General features: G+C 41.0%; 1 protein-coding gene across 2 annotated transcripts in view; it reads left to right on the top strand.

Annotated features, from left to right (window-relative positions):
• EP300 (E1A binding protein p300) overlaps positions 1-14420 on the top strand; it is a 63631-nt gene that overhangs the window by 15823 nt on the left and 33388 nt on the right. For both annotated transcript variants that reach the window (XM_062587421.1, XM_062587429.1), the window contains 4 exons: positions 8198-8374; positions 10514-10775; positions 11551-11664; positions 12547-12783. In XM_062587421.1, coding sequence (XP_062443405.1) covers positions 8198-8374; positions 10514-10775; positions 11551-11664; positions 12547-12783 — 790 coding nt within the window. The remainder of the gene's footprint in view (positions 1-8197; positions 8375-10513; positions 10776-11550; positions 11665-12546; positions 12784-14420) is intronic.

The following is a 14420-nucleotide window of genomic DNA, read 5'->3' as shown; positions in this document are numbered from 1 at the left end:
AATATATCGTTCGAGTTACTGATAGAGTAAGGATGCTTACATATACACCTGAAGATAAATGCTGAGTGGTCCTTAAAGACTAATTAATTCTAGTTTTAAAATTTGTCTGTAGAACGGTAAATCGTATGAAAACTTTTTACATGTTGGAGGGGGAGATGGTTGGGTTTTTACAGTTTAGAAAATCAGAAGAAAGTTGTTATCATGGGTCAGAAAAGGCAAGAGATGGCCTAGTGCTTTAAATTACAAGGAGGCATTTAAATGGTTTCTTGTCATGCACAAATATCCCTACAAGAGTAGGGAACTAGCCAAGTGTTCCTTAAGTTTAGCATTTTGATCAACAGTCTAGACAATACCTAAATATCTTAATTCATTTAGGTGGATATTTTCTTCTTGGTATTATGTATTTCTTTGTTAATGAGGGGAAAGCTGTTTTAGGTTGCTTTACGATACCTGAATAGATCCGCCTTGGAATCCTCAGAATGAGTCCACTCGGAGAGCTTGACATTTTTAACTGACGTAGTCCATAAATTTATCTGAAACCAAAGTGAAAAATGTTATAGATTAATAGTTTTTCTGTGCTTCTTTTTACAATAGAATGTTTTTAATGTCTTATGAATGTTATTGATTATAAATTTCTTGATTGTAGCTGTTTGCGGGAGCTCAGGTAACTATGGTTTCTACGTACACATCTGATGATTGAGTTGATTCTGTAGTAGATACTATTGCTCGATAAGTATGTTGTTGTAAACTACTTACAAAGCTACAGCAGATTGCTACAGTAGAAAATGTATTTGTGTACAGTTTATAGTGAAAAATGTAACTCCAATGCAAAAATAATTCCGAGCAGTTATGTAAAGTGTCACTATTCCTTGTCTGTAAAGTTATTTGATCTTCAGAGAACTGTGTTCAGAGGTCAGAATTTGACATACTGGGTATTTTGGTGAAATGCAACATCTTAATCCTCATTTATCAAAGCTGAAGTGGGGTTATGAACTGTAAGCTGATTTATCTGGGAGAAATAAAAATCTAAGGCCACAAAAATCAAGCTTTCAACTGACACGACCCAAAACTGAATTGTCTTCCCAGCATTTTTAAATTCTGAAATGTGCTGTTCATCTAAACTAAGCAGCATTTTGTGCTTTGGGAATCGTCAGACCAAATATGTGATAAATTCTGCTTTTTTTGTCCATTTGTCCAGTGGCAGGAAATATAGCAGAGTTAATTTTTGAGGGAGAAAAATAGCATATGTCTGGTGGTTGTAGCCTTCATAAAGCAGTTTAAACTGCCTGATGAGAAAGAACAGTCTGAAATGGAGGCTGAAATTCCAGAATGTCTTCAATTGGTTTGGTTGTTGGCAGGGAGCCTGTGTTTCACTTCATGCAGTGCAGTTAGCAAAATCTGACAACAGTAATGTCTGCTCGTTTTTATCTCTCTGCCAATCTGCTTTCATTATTCCCACCTACGAATCTTCAAAAAGTAGATGAAAACAGAGGACCCTAGAGCAGTTGTTTTTAAAACCATTTTTTAAATTGGTAAATTTAATAGTGTGTTACTGTTAATGTGGGAGTCTGTGTAATAAATTTCGTAGGTTGCTTTCATCGTAATGAAAATGTGCACTATCCAGGAGTTATCCTTTGGGAGGAGAAAAACCAGAAGACCAGAAACTTTACTTTTATTGTAATGTTAGCTTGCTGAGGTCAGTCCGTTTAGGTGATGACAGTTGCCTCTGTGAATTGTCTTTCAGTAAAACTGAGGTGTCTTGTCCACAGTGGATTTTTTATTTTATTTTATTTTTATTTTATTTATTTTTTACAGAGGAGTAGCTTGTGCTTCCTGTGATGTTAACCTGTGGAGAGGAGGAGGTTATGTCTTTTTAATAATAAAGATGAACTCCAAGCAACTGTTCAAATTCAGAGAGCAAAACTGGTTGCATTTCTGCTTTTTCTGTTGCCTTCTGGAGTTACTGAGGCATGTGGTTCCTCTCCTCCCCAATGATTGGCAAGCCATAGAGTGAAACTCTTGCTTTTCAGAGGGAAGCATATAGTTCCCAACTTCAATTGTGAACATTCCTTTTTTAGGACTTGAAATCCCAAATGTCAACATAAATTGCATTTGGGGTCATCAGCTCCACATTAACTTGCATTGCCATAACCTAGCACTTATGTCCTGTTCTGTAATGCCAAAGTTTTATGTATAATCTAAGCAATCACTGACATACAAAGAAGCGCTTCTGTCTGCATGCCGTCCCCTTCCATGTGCCAGTTACATGACAAATTGTGTTGAAGAACTAATCCAGGCTGGAAACTAACCTAGTCATTTAGAAAAAGGAGGGGGGTAAACTTGGATTAGTTTCCTAGCCCAATTCATGCTCATCAGCAGGAGAGAGAGTACTGATACTTGGGTGGGCACAGGTTAAAGGAGTGTGGAATGCTGATCGGAGGAAGGTGTGAGCTCTATTTTGGCAACAGTGCCAGTTTAAAATACCTCTGAAAACTTAGCCTAAGAAGAACTGTTAGAAGTTTGGAGGGGGAAGGAATAACAAGTTTTGCTTTCTTGAGTAACCTTTTTGTTTTCAGTGTACTTGATTGTTGGCAAGTTACAAGGGGGATGAACTTGCTTATTATTTTTAAAATGGAGTTTTCAATGCTCTGTTTTACAATTCTTTGATTCTTACATTGTTTTCAGGCTTTTTATTTCGCTGGGATAGCTTTTATTCATTCAAGAATACACAGATAGCAAATTCAAGCCTCATGACTTAAATGCAAATTCGTGTTTCTGGTTTTGAGCCATTCTTCGTTTGGAAGTACATGCAGTTAAAACCTTACTCTGTTTTAATTGTTCCACTGGGTCTTGCGAAGATTTCCTAGTTGTTATCTTCTTGTCCAGTTACTTATTAGAAGAGAGAAATTTGCATATGAGCTGATATGTGCGTTTGTAGTGGTTATGCTCTGTCCTAAGTGATCTGAAGGTCAGGCAAATTTAGTCGCTTTACCTTTATGTTCCACTAATTCAAGAAATGTACACTTACCAAAATGGGTATGAAGGCAGTTCAGATTTGTGCGGGAATGACTAGCTCTGCAGTGAGATCATTTCATGTGCCTGTGAGGTGACTTGAAATGCTTAGAGCTCCAGTAGTAATTCCTTGTCGTTTGGCTTGCTGCTTAATTTGAGTATGTATAGGACTCTAGCCTATTACAGTGGAGGCAATCTTTGGCTTTATCAACATTTAACACCTTAAGAATTGATTGTAATGTTTTACTGTAACAAACAAGATTCTTTAGAAACTCCATAACTCCCTTAAAATAATTCAAAAATGTCAGAGTATTTCAGCTATAATTCTGCTGTTCAAAATTGCGGAAAGATTGAAGGAGTTGATGTCAATATGTAAAATTAGATATCAATTTAAAAAAAGAGAAACTAATGTTTCCTAGTGTTACAATATTCAACGTAGTGTTCAATGTCCCTTTTTAGGCTGAAGGGCTGTGTTCTTGGTTAGTTTTATTTTTAATAGCCATTTGATTTTAGAGGTAAATATATGCATAGTGTTTAGACTTTTGAGGCCAAGTGTACTATATGATCAAGTACTAATCCATTAAAAATGTAATTATGTGTTCTGGTCCTTTGCTTTTTTTTCTTTGGTGAAGCAAGGTGAAAAGTGAAAAATTGCTCATTTTGTTGTACCGTAGTGGAGGAATGCATTTGTTCATAAGGGAGAAATGGAGCAGTAAAAACTTGCATTTGTTAGCTGTAGGCTCTTGGGGTGAATAGGGGAGTTTCTTGCACAAATGGTAGTGAAATAGTACTAGCTTCTTGCAAATGATATCTGAAAGTATAATGCGGTAAATAATAATCAGTAACAGCCCTTGGAAAGGGTGAAGGAGAAACAGGCAAAATTTTGTCATTAAACTGTGTCTGGGTCCAATCGGTCAGTAGAATGGTACTAGAAAGTGATATAAAATACAGTAGTTATGAGGGGAATTTTAAGAGAAAGCTGCAATTTGATTAACTTTACTGTTTTGCTTTTGAACATGTAGACACTGAAAAATACTTGGTACGTCTGTGGTCTTCAACTAGCATGTGCACTGCAGTTACCCTGAGAGATACACAGCGGATGCTGCAAATGTTGGATTATTTGGAAGAATGTTACCACACCCGATTCTATTTCTTTCCTACTTCGTGTTTATAAACATCTTTGAACAACAAATACCAGTGTATTGCTATATTATTTCCACTGTCTGGTTGTATCTTTCAAATATCGTCTTTATTGAAGCAGTTGTTTCTACGTAGACGTTACAAATCTACTGTTTCTATGTTTGTTGCTGTAACCAGGTGTTCCCCCTCAAATAGGGTTTGTGTTAACAATATAACTAGGAGTACTGTTCTTAGTTACTTGACCTTCTTTGGAACCAAAGATGTATTTGGTTCATGGCGTCAGAACAAAACTTTAGGGAATTTCCTCCGTTTCCAAAGTTGTTCTTGTGAGATAGGGCTGTCCAGAAGCTTCCTCCTATCTGATGATGATCTTGCCTGTGAACTGGCATGTTTTTTGAACTACAACTACATCATTTACGTGTTCAGAGATGCACGTCTTCCACCATTCAGCTGGAGAGAATAAGTCAAGCCTGGTTGTTTTCTGCTGTGTGTGTAGTAGGAGTTTGATTACCATCTATTAGCCACACATCATCCTCTCTTGCTCTCTTCCTTTTATCTGTCTGTTTCTGCTTCTTTTATCCCCTAAGATTCTTTTTTCATTGTGTTGTGCATTTCTTTGCTTTTCTGTGTGTGCACAGTCCTTGTGAGAGTTGAGGCTGTGAAGAGAAGAGGGAGAAAAACAACAAATGGGATGAATAAAGAGAAATGAGAAGAGCAGTGGAAGGATGTAGGCCAGGAAGGTGTGTAGAGAGAGTTCACAGTCAGTGAGGACAATGATTCAGCGATGTGTTTTTCTGCAGTATTGCAGATGCCTTTTGCTTGTCTCATGCAGTGGATTCAGTGCTGCCTTGCTTTGGCTGATTTTCACTTGATTACCTCTCTCCCTTCCCCATCCCCTTCCAAATGGATAGGTTACATGATAGTGAACTAACTATATGACAAAGTATTTCTGGTTGTTTACAGCTGATGAACTTCAAGTTTCTTGGAGAACTTCTTTCTTGTTTCTGTACCTCTAGTCATTAGGTCATCCATTTCTTCCTGTTGAATACTTTCGTCTTGCTTTTATTGATGTTTCCCAACACGTCGCAGCAGATATTAGCATGCTCCTGGTTCTTGTGCCAGGGTCATTCTTGTGCCAGGGTCACTAATGGAAAGTTTTGACCCCATGATACTGCTGTGAGGAATCGCCTCGACCTTCCTGTTGATTCAGTCTAGGGTTGGGTCTGCATTGTGGATGACAGGTTAGCGGGTCTGTGGTGGCTGGGCTTGGAGGGTGTTGCAGCAAGATTCAGCTGTGGACCTGGAGGTGTCAGTCTCACCTAGCTATAGCTGCAGACTTGTTTCAGGAGACCTTGAGGCATTTGCTTTTAGCAGCCTGTTGAGGCAGTGCTTGAATGCGTGATCTCCAGGGTCAGTCTGGCATGCTTGCCCTCTAGCCTGACATCTGCTCCCATGGCATTTGCCTCTCCTGTGACCTGAGAGGGGGAACTGAAGATTACCTTTGTCAGGAATCTGCTGGGCTGAGCTGGGCATGCTGTCTTTTGCCTTCAGGTCCCCAAGTGCAGTGAGGCGGAGGGGAGACCCATTGGCAGGGCAGGTGACAACTCCCAGCCTGAGAGAGTGCGGGGCACTGCCTTTCTGCACTGGGAAGATATTTCTTCCAGGGACTGTTTTTGCACTTCAGATAGTACCACTGGCTCACGCTTGAGAAAGCATCAGAGATGTGCTATGCCAGCTTTATTAGCGGTTGTTAAAAAGCCAGGTGCTTCATGTCAAGTTTATGTGAGGCTTCAGCCATAATGCAGATACAAAGGCTGGCTGACAAGGCCAAACATCATCCCCAAGGTTCATCAGAAAGCTTCAGTTTCTGGTTACATAGAAAAAGGTGCTTTTGTAAGTCTAGGTTTCCTTCCCCTGCAGTCAGGACAGAGCTGGCACATCAGGCCATGGTTGTTCTGTATACTTTGGCACAATGTCTGAACTCTCCAGTGGTCTTTTCTCTGTTGTGCAGCTTGAGTTCTTCCTGTGACACCAAGGTATGAGATGTGTACCATTCAGCCTTCAGATCTGAGTTATGGTTGATTAGGCTTTTTTGAGGCTGACAGCAGCATAAATCACAGAGGTCATCTGAGTGCTTAGTGTTAGTAATGGCCAACTTAGTCTGCACTTAAGCTAGCCCTGTGAACAATGCACTCTGCTCCCAACTGACAACTAACTTTGAGCTCAGAATATTAATTTAATGAACTTAAACTTTCATCTGCCTAGAAATGTCCATTCTTTAAGGTACATATCTGATTTCATCTTTTCTGGAACCAAAGGAAATCCAGTTGTCCTACAGGAAAACAGTTGATCTTGTTAAAGAAATAATAATTCTCTCTGTCAGTCTTCCACTAACTCTTGAACCTGTTGGTCAACTTGAGGCAGCAGTGGTGATGGGGAAGTGTCCTCAAAGATAAAAGTGTATTTGCTGGCTCCTGTTTTTTCTTTTCTTTTTTTTTCTTTCTTTCTTTTTTTTTCCCCTTATCCCTGGCCCTCTCCCTTCCCCTTTCCTGCACAACACAGGAAGGACCTTATTTGGTGTCTTCCCTAGGGAGAGGTGGGAAGGCTTTGACCCTTACCTGTTCCATTTTTGGCTGCAGCTGCCTGGTTGGTCACCACATGCGTATTGCTTGCAGTCAGGACCTGGCAATGGCAGTACTAAAGGAGAGGAAAAGAACCTTTTTGTTCTGCCTGCTCGTAACACAGCTTGTTCATCTACCATGCACAGAGATTCTTCCATGGTGCTCTAATAAATTACTGCTGTGCTGTGAGATTATGGTTACTGTTCGTGTGGAGGGGGAGTTTGCTTTGTACACATAAGGTACAAAGTGGCAGACTCTTCAGTGAGGTTTGTGGTGCTTTTCCAGTAACATGTGTTTGATCCTGCTGTATTGTGCAGGATCAGTGTAGGACTAATGGGAAGGAAACCTACTGCAGGAGCTTGCATGCACTGTGGATACAGAAAAATAATGCCTCGAGTCAAACAAAAACACTTCAAGTAGGCTGAACACTGTCTAGTCAGAGACTAATGTGAGCTGAAATGGTACAGTTCTTTAATTTCATGCCTTTATTGAGTTACAGCTCTTCTAGGATCCTGCCTAAGTAATGACAGTAACTTAATAAGAAGTTAGAAGTTAATTAGTGTTGGAAGTCAAAACTTCTGTGAAAAAGTTGGGAATGCAAAGAGTGGGGAAAAAATGTCACCTCTGTTGGAAAGGTTAACCCTAACTGTGACTTAGATTCTGGAACGCACTAAGGCAACAGACAGTGTATTCTGGTGTGCTAAAACTGCCAATAGGTGATACATGCTCCAGAAGGGGAGCATGTATAAAATAAGAATCTCCTTTCTGTGTGGGTGAAGGATTCAGTAACTTTGTTTGTAGAGTTCCCTGCAACCATCATCTTTGACCTCTAGGACTTGCAATTGCCAACTAATAGTGAGCCTGTGCAATTCAGTGTGGTGTTACCTTTGCCTATGATGCACTCTTAAATTGGAAACTGTTGTATACTGAAAATGTGGACTTGCACTGTTATGGCTGTCTGGAGAGGAGCTGTGGGAGTGCTGACAGTTGGGTGGGAGGCATTTAGAATAAACCCTGCTGATATGAATGAAGGTGGTATTTGTCTTCATTTGGAGTGTGCACAGATGCAGAGAGCATAAAACAGTTCCAGCCTTCTGAGCTGTATAGTCCATGATACAGATTTGTGATTGGAAAAGGTGAAATGAAAATTTCTTGAATAAAAAGTTCTGCAAGAAAAGTGCCAGACTAATTCTAACCAGACTGTCATCAAAGGTTGTTACGTTGGCCTGCCTCTGTTTAAAGGAACTGTATAGTTGAGGAGTTGGATGTTACGTGGTTGGTATAAATACAAGCAAATGAAGAATGTGGCTTAATATTGCGTTACACCTGGTTCATAGCTTTGTTTGATCTTGTTTAAGTTTTTATTTGCCTTTTGTTGTGAACTATGCTATCTCACTTCAACTTCTTGCTATTTTAATTCTTAGATGGGGATGATGAGCAATCCCAGTCCTTATGGCCAGCCATATAGCCAGAATACTGGGCAGCAGATTGGCACCAGTGGACTTGGGCCTCAGATGCAGAATAAAGCTGGGCTGCAGAATAGCTTACCACAGTTTCCAATGGATAAGAAGCCAGTTCCTGGGGCAGGAATACCTAATATGGTGAGTAGAATGAAAGGTCTTTCCAGCAAATGTTGTAGCAGACCAAAATGGAGCAATATGCAGTACTCTAGTGTTGCCATGTTAGGAGGCGTGATGAAATTTTGCAGCTGTCTCATCCAGTGTGAATGCATGCTCTGAATCCTCACATAAAGCACTCGCTCCAAATTCTAAAAGGGCTGGTCTGGAGGAGAGGGCTGATTTGTGCATTCTCTATTGATAAGCTGCCATCTTCACTCCTTACCCTTCAAACCCTACTAACAGAGAAAAATGAAAAGTAGGCTTTTCTACCTGCTTGGACACCTCTGGTCACTCCCATCCTTTTTATCCTGAGGTTGGCACTCTGGGCCCCTTCTCCGTGTAGTTTTGTCTTGAGGGTTGTTCCTGGTGTGGGGTCACTGATGCTTTTGGGAGAGAGAAATCTTCCTTCTCAAACACGTGTTCTGTGCTGCGATAGCACCTAGCAGCTCTGAGCACATTCGTTCCTGTTGTTTTAGGCCTTACATGAACACACGCAACAGTCTTGATTCCAGAGGTTCCCTGGCAGTTGTTGCCATAGTAGCCCTGCCCCCTACTGTTCCTGCAGCAGGGCTTGAGGAAAGGGGAAGTAAGAGCAGTGGGAAAAGTGGATGGCCCAAACTTACAAATGATAGCAGCATTAACTTCCCTTGCTTGAGCTTAACCCTGATGTCCGAGGGTCTAGGGAGCAAAGGGGCTGAATGTGTTTGTAGATGCTTAATGTGTTGTTGTAGAAGCTTAAACTAGTTAGGGGAATGTATGTGACATGTCCTTCACTTTTCCCTATATATTTTCCTCACTTGAGAAACAAATTCTTGTTCCTGAACATAGCTAGTATTTCCTGCAGCTTCAAATCTTAGATTTTTCTCCACCCCCTTGGAAGTCAGTGTCTTGATCTTAGTAGTTATTGGTGAATGAAAAACTATTCTAGGTAACTTTTTATTCCATTAAATTGAAGAATTCAGTCGTATGAGTTTGATTTCATGTTTTTTAAATCGAAGCTGACACACCTAGAAGTTTAGTGCAACTAGGCAGTCATATGAACTAATCAAGAAACAGCAGAAGCTTGTTGTTCAGGACCCCAACTGTCAAGCTTGTGTTCAGTGCGAAGTTTAACTTTTAGAGGGTTAAATTGCTGCACAGGTGAACCTAGGAATTAAAAGGTTGCTGCTGTCTCAATTGATGTTTAGAATGACAGACTGCAAATAAGGCAACTGAGGCCACACTGGAGTGTCTAAAAGCCCCGAGGGAACTAAGTAGCTCATAGACTTTTGCAAAATGAAAGGTTCTTGCTAGTTTTGAAGAGCTACAGGAAAACTGGGGCTTAGGAGTGTAGGTAATTGAGCTCTGAAAGTCTGTGGAGGCTTTTGAGATCTCTAGAAAGAACCTCTAATACCCTCTGGAAGTGAAGAGTCTGTTAGAAACTGAAGGATATAGAATTGAAATGAATCATCAAAGTGCTCCTCAGGTATCACCTGGAAGCAATACAAAGTCTGGAAGCTACACAGAAGCTTAGAAGAAGTGCTAGACATTGCCACTTTTGATACTGGTTCTCTACAATGAGTTATTCAGAACTTGTGCTTCATATCTATGGTGGAGATGGAGCACAAACAATTTTTTTTTAAATGCTTATGTCCAATCTACGTAATGGAAGAAGGTCCTATCACTCCCTCTTTGTTCTTTTCTAGGAATGGTTGAACTGTGGTATTTCATACAAAAACTGAGGAAAAATTGATTGGTGCCTTCTACTTTTAATGCGGGAATTGTGGATGTAATTCTTCTTAGCCTCCCAAATCGGGCCATTTAAAAAGAAATTTGAAGTTTAAGTCCTATTGATGATAATTTCCACATTGGCCTAGCACTGCGGATTGACCTGTGAGCAAATACAAAATTGAATAAATTTTTGTTGATCAAGCAAGAGTTAGGAGTAGGAGGGAGTGACATGGAAAAGTAGTTGGCAACAGGAGTTGGTGTATGGGCCACTTAGAAATACAGATAGGGGATATTTCCTTAATCACACATGTAATAGTTATTTTTCTTCACTGATTCTTGTGTACTTCGGTTATTTGTTAAATGCACTATTCTTAGACTTCTTTTTGGGTATCTCCTTTCTGTCTCCTTCAGGGCCAGCAGCAGGCTCCCCCAGTTCAGCAAACGGGGATGGGGCCAGCAGCTTCACAAGGAATGGGATCTGGAGCACCGACAGCAGATCCAGAAAAACGCAAGCTCATTCAGCAGCAACTAGTTCTCCTCTTGCATGCTCACAAGTGTCAGCGGCGAGAACAGGCCAACGGTGAGGTGCGACAGTGCAACCTCCCTCATTGCCGAACTATGAAGAATGTCCTGAACCACATGACACATTGTCAGGCTGGCAAATCTTGCCAGGGTAAGTGGAGGAAAAGTGGTTGTGTAGATGTGGACAACACTTCCAGAAGTCTTCCCTGGTAAGGGATATAGTGAACAAATGCCATTAAAGGACATGGGGAATCTAGGAGTGGCTTGGAAAGTAGATTTTTTTTTTAATCCTGTCTGCCCCATTAGGAATAGAAATCTTAAACCTCTTCTGAGACTTTAGAGTTCAAGCAAGTTAGAAAAGGCAGGGTGGCACAAAGATGAGTGAAGATCTTGTGTTTAACTGTGAACCTTGCCTTTTAAGTGCTATCTTCTGATAAGTGCAGACAAAGTAGGAATTTGCAAGGAGGAATATACCTGTTTCCCTTAAAGGGAAGGATAAAACTTAAGCAATAGCTATCCAGGACTTTATCTGTTACTGGCACTAGTGAACATTAAGTCTGTCCCGATAGCCACGGAAAGTCCGCGGACCACCTCTGTGGTAGCCTAAGCTTTTCTGAGAGGTGACAACTGCTGATATTGTCTGCCTCATTCTAGATATAGAGGGTATTATCCATGGAGCTATGGAGATGTAGTCTTAGATGTTTAACATAGAGCTGCCAAGAAAGCTTTAATTGAGACACCATAAGTACTTGCAGCAGTCTAGCTGCATTTGCAGGGCTGTTTAGTGCTGAACTACTTCACATAATACTTTGCTGAACTGTGGTTGATATAGAGGTGATGAAATAGCTGTTCTGTATTGAGTTTGTTGACCATGTGGAGATGTTAGCAGTAGTTTCTAAAGGCTTTTCATCCCTTCCCTTTCTCAGTGGCACATTGCGCGTCTTCCCGACAAATCATCTCGCACTGGAAGAACTGTACGAGACATGATTGTCCTGTATGTCTGCCTCTCAAAAACGCTGGGGACAAAAGAAACCAGCAATGTAAGTCTTCCAGGGAGTTCTGTGCATTTGATAACTCAAAATACGCATTTTATGGTTTCATTTTGCTTGACGCAGTTGAGGATAGGGGTGCTATTGGAACCTGGGAATGTATAATAATGATTTTCTTCTTGCATTGGAGTTGCAGAATGTATTTCTCCCTCTGCTAGCCAGTTTTTTGAAACACTTTCTAACTTTAAGCTTTTCCCAACAGGAGAGTGGTAAGGGTGATATTTGTCTCTTATCTAACTGATTTGTGCTTCTCTCATCGCTTCCAGCTGATACGGTTCTGGAGAGGGAGACACACGTGTGTGTGCATGCACACACGCACACCCCCCACCCCATCATTTTGGCCTGAATGATCTTAGCCAGTGCTCTTATGTCTTCATCCTGTACGTTTGTGTCAGATGGCTCTTTCTTCTTCCCCTTCTTGTCCGCTTGGTCTTCTGGCCAAAATCTTTTCTGGGGTTTGTCACTGAATTACCTGTATGCCCTTACTACTGAGCTGGAGTATGGGGGGGGGAGGGGAATAGAGGGAGGCATCAGAATGGGTGTTGAAGGGCAGTGACCCTTTGCTTTTAACCTCTGTGACATGATATGCCTCTGCTTTCAGTTTTAAGTAAACAGAGCTGTCCTAAATACTGAAGGGATTTGCTCTCAGCAGCTCAACGGGAAAACTGTGTGTTGTTGGAATGACTAGTTAGGCCAACACTTGTCATCCTGTTGTTTCATGGCATGTTTTCCAGACCTGGTTTCTTACCTGTGCACTACTAAAAGGAGACGTTTTGGTTCTGATCAGCCAATACTCTTGCGTGCTTTCCCTGTTCTCGTGGTCAGCTTTGGCTGCCTCCTGCTGTATTTATCAATTTGGTATCTCTTTTCTAGCGCTGCTGGGCGGAGCTGCAGTAGGACTTGCAAATACTGGCTCTGTGGGCGTGGGGCAGCAGACAACGCCTAGCATAAACACTACCAGTCAGATAGACCCCAGCTCCATTGAGAGAGCCTATGCAGCCCTCGGACTGACCTATCAAGGGAACCAGATGCAGACACAATCTCAGGCTCAAGTGAAGAATCAGCAGCAAGGACAGTCACCCCAAGGTCTGCGCCCTATGAATCCTATGAGTAAGTTGATCTGCTGGTGGTAAATTACAAATTAAAGGCAACTTGTGCTATATCGAAGGCTGGTTTTCTTAACCTACTACCTGAATACAACTGGCTAATCAGCAAAAGCTAGTATTTTAGCTTTTAGTTTCCAATATTCTAACCTTGTGATGACAAACTACTTGGTGGAACAGGAGACATCAGAGCACCCAAATGTTTTCCCTTGAAAATCAGCAAGCCTTTCTGTGGGAAGTATTTTCTTTAGAAAAATGATTTTTCCACAACATTTGATTTGATGTTTTGTGGCTTTGTAATGCAAGTTTCAGGCTTTTAAGAAGCTTTTTAATTGAAAATAACAAGATACCTGTGCTCAGATGCGCTTCCTTGTCACTCAGATTGCAGCATTTTGCAGTTCCATCTTGGTTGTGTAATGCTTGTTCTCAAAAATGTAAAGTAGAGAACACTGACTCTTTCTCTAAGTCCTGTCATGTAGACTCATAACAGTAATTTGTCTGTGTGGCTTATTGCAAAACCACAAAAGACTATGGAAGAATTTTGATGTGAAACGCATTTAATTCTGCCCTAGCTGTCACTTCTGGTGTCAAATGAAGTAACCTTTAACCATCAAACCTAATTTTGATAGTTTTTGCTTACGTCACAGGAATTTGTTTCTTTTTCTCTTTAAGCTTGAGTTGCTTAAGTGGAGATGTGGGATTTTTTTGTTGTTGTTTCTAAACTGAGAGGAGGAGAATGAGCTGGTAGAGATTTATCACAGGCTTGTTATTGGATTGCAGTGGTGCATTATGCCCAGTGACAAGCATGTGTACAGAACGAGCTGTGTGAACAGGGATGCTGAGGGAGGGTTTGAGAGGTTGCTAAGGAAAGCAGCAGTTGGTTGCAGGCTGCAGGTTGTGCTGTTCTACACCAAACTACATCCTGTTTCTGAGTTGCTCAGGAAAAGACTGCTTTCTGGAGTGGACCTGTTAGTGAGATGACTGATCCTCATAGGTTGCATGCAACTTGTGTATTGCTAACATCTTGCCTTCCAGTGTGTAAAGTGTGTTTTTGTTATTTGTTTTAATTCCTGAGAGCCTGATCCTAAAGCAAGAAGATAAAATAACATGAATTTCTACTGTGCATCAGTGTACTTTTTTTTTTTTTTTTTTTTTTGAAGAGAAATGGATCTCTGCTTTTTGTCTTTATTTGCAGAGACAGGAGATTTAGCCCGTACCTTTTTACTGGGCAACTCTCACCACAGTAGTGATGAGCAGAGACAAAATGAGCTGAAGAGATAGAGCTGAAAGGTTCTTGGAGAGTGAAGGGCTGTGAAGCTTTATGTGAAAAGGACATGAATGGAGGGAGTAGATTTGACTGTGGTTTCATTATTAGCAGCAGGTGGCTAAGGAAGGGATTAGAACAGCTGAGCTAGGAATCATCTACTCATGGACTACATAACAACAGGGTGAGATGAGAAGAAATAGCAGGATTTGAGATCTGTGAAGGGATGGCATCCTAAATAGATCAATAAACGGTCAAGGCTCTGGCAGTTGAAAAGAGAGCAGTAGGGTGAAGCTAACACTTATGTCTTCTAGACTAGTTTGCTCTCACATAGCAAGGTGACTTTGGAAGGCAGAAAAAGTGACTGAAGGAAGAGGATA

Source organism: Rhea pennata, chromosome 1, assembly GCF_028389875.1.
Source record: "Rhea pennata isolate bPtePen1 chromosome 1, bPtePen1.pri, whole genome shotgun sequence".
NCBI classification, from domain to species: Eukaryota; Metazoa; Chordata; class Aves; order Rheiformes; family Rheidae; genus Rhea; species Rhea pennata.
Note: the sequence above shows the minus strand (reverse complement) of the source record. Positions and strands in the feature narration are given on the sequence as shown.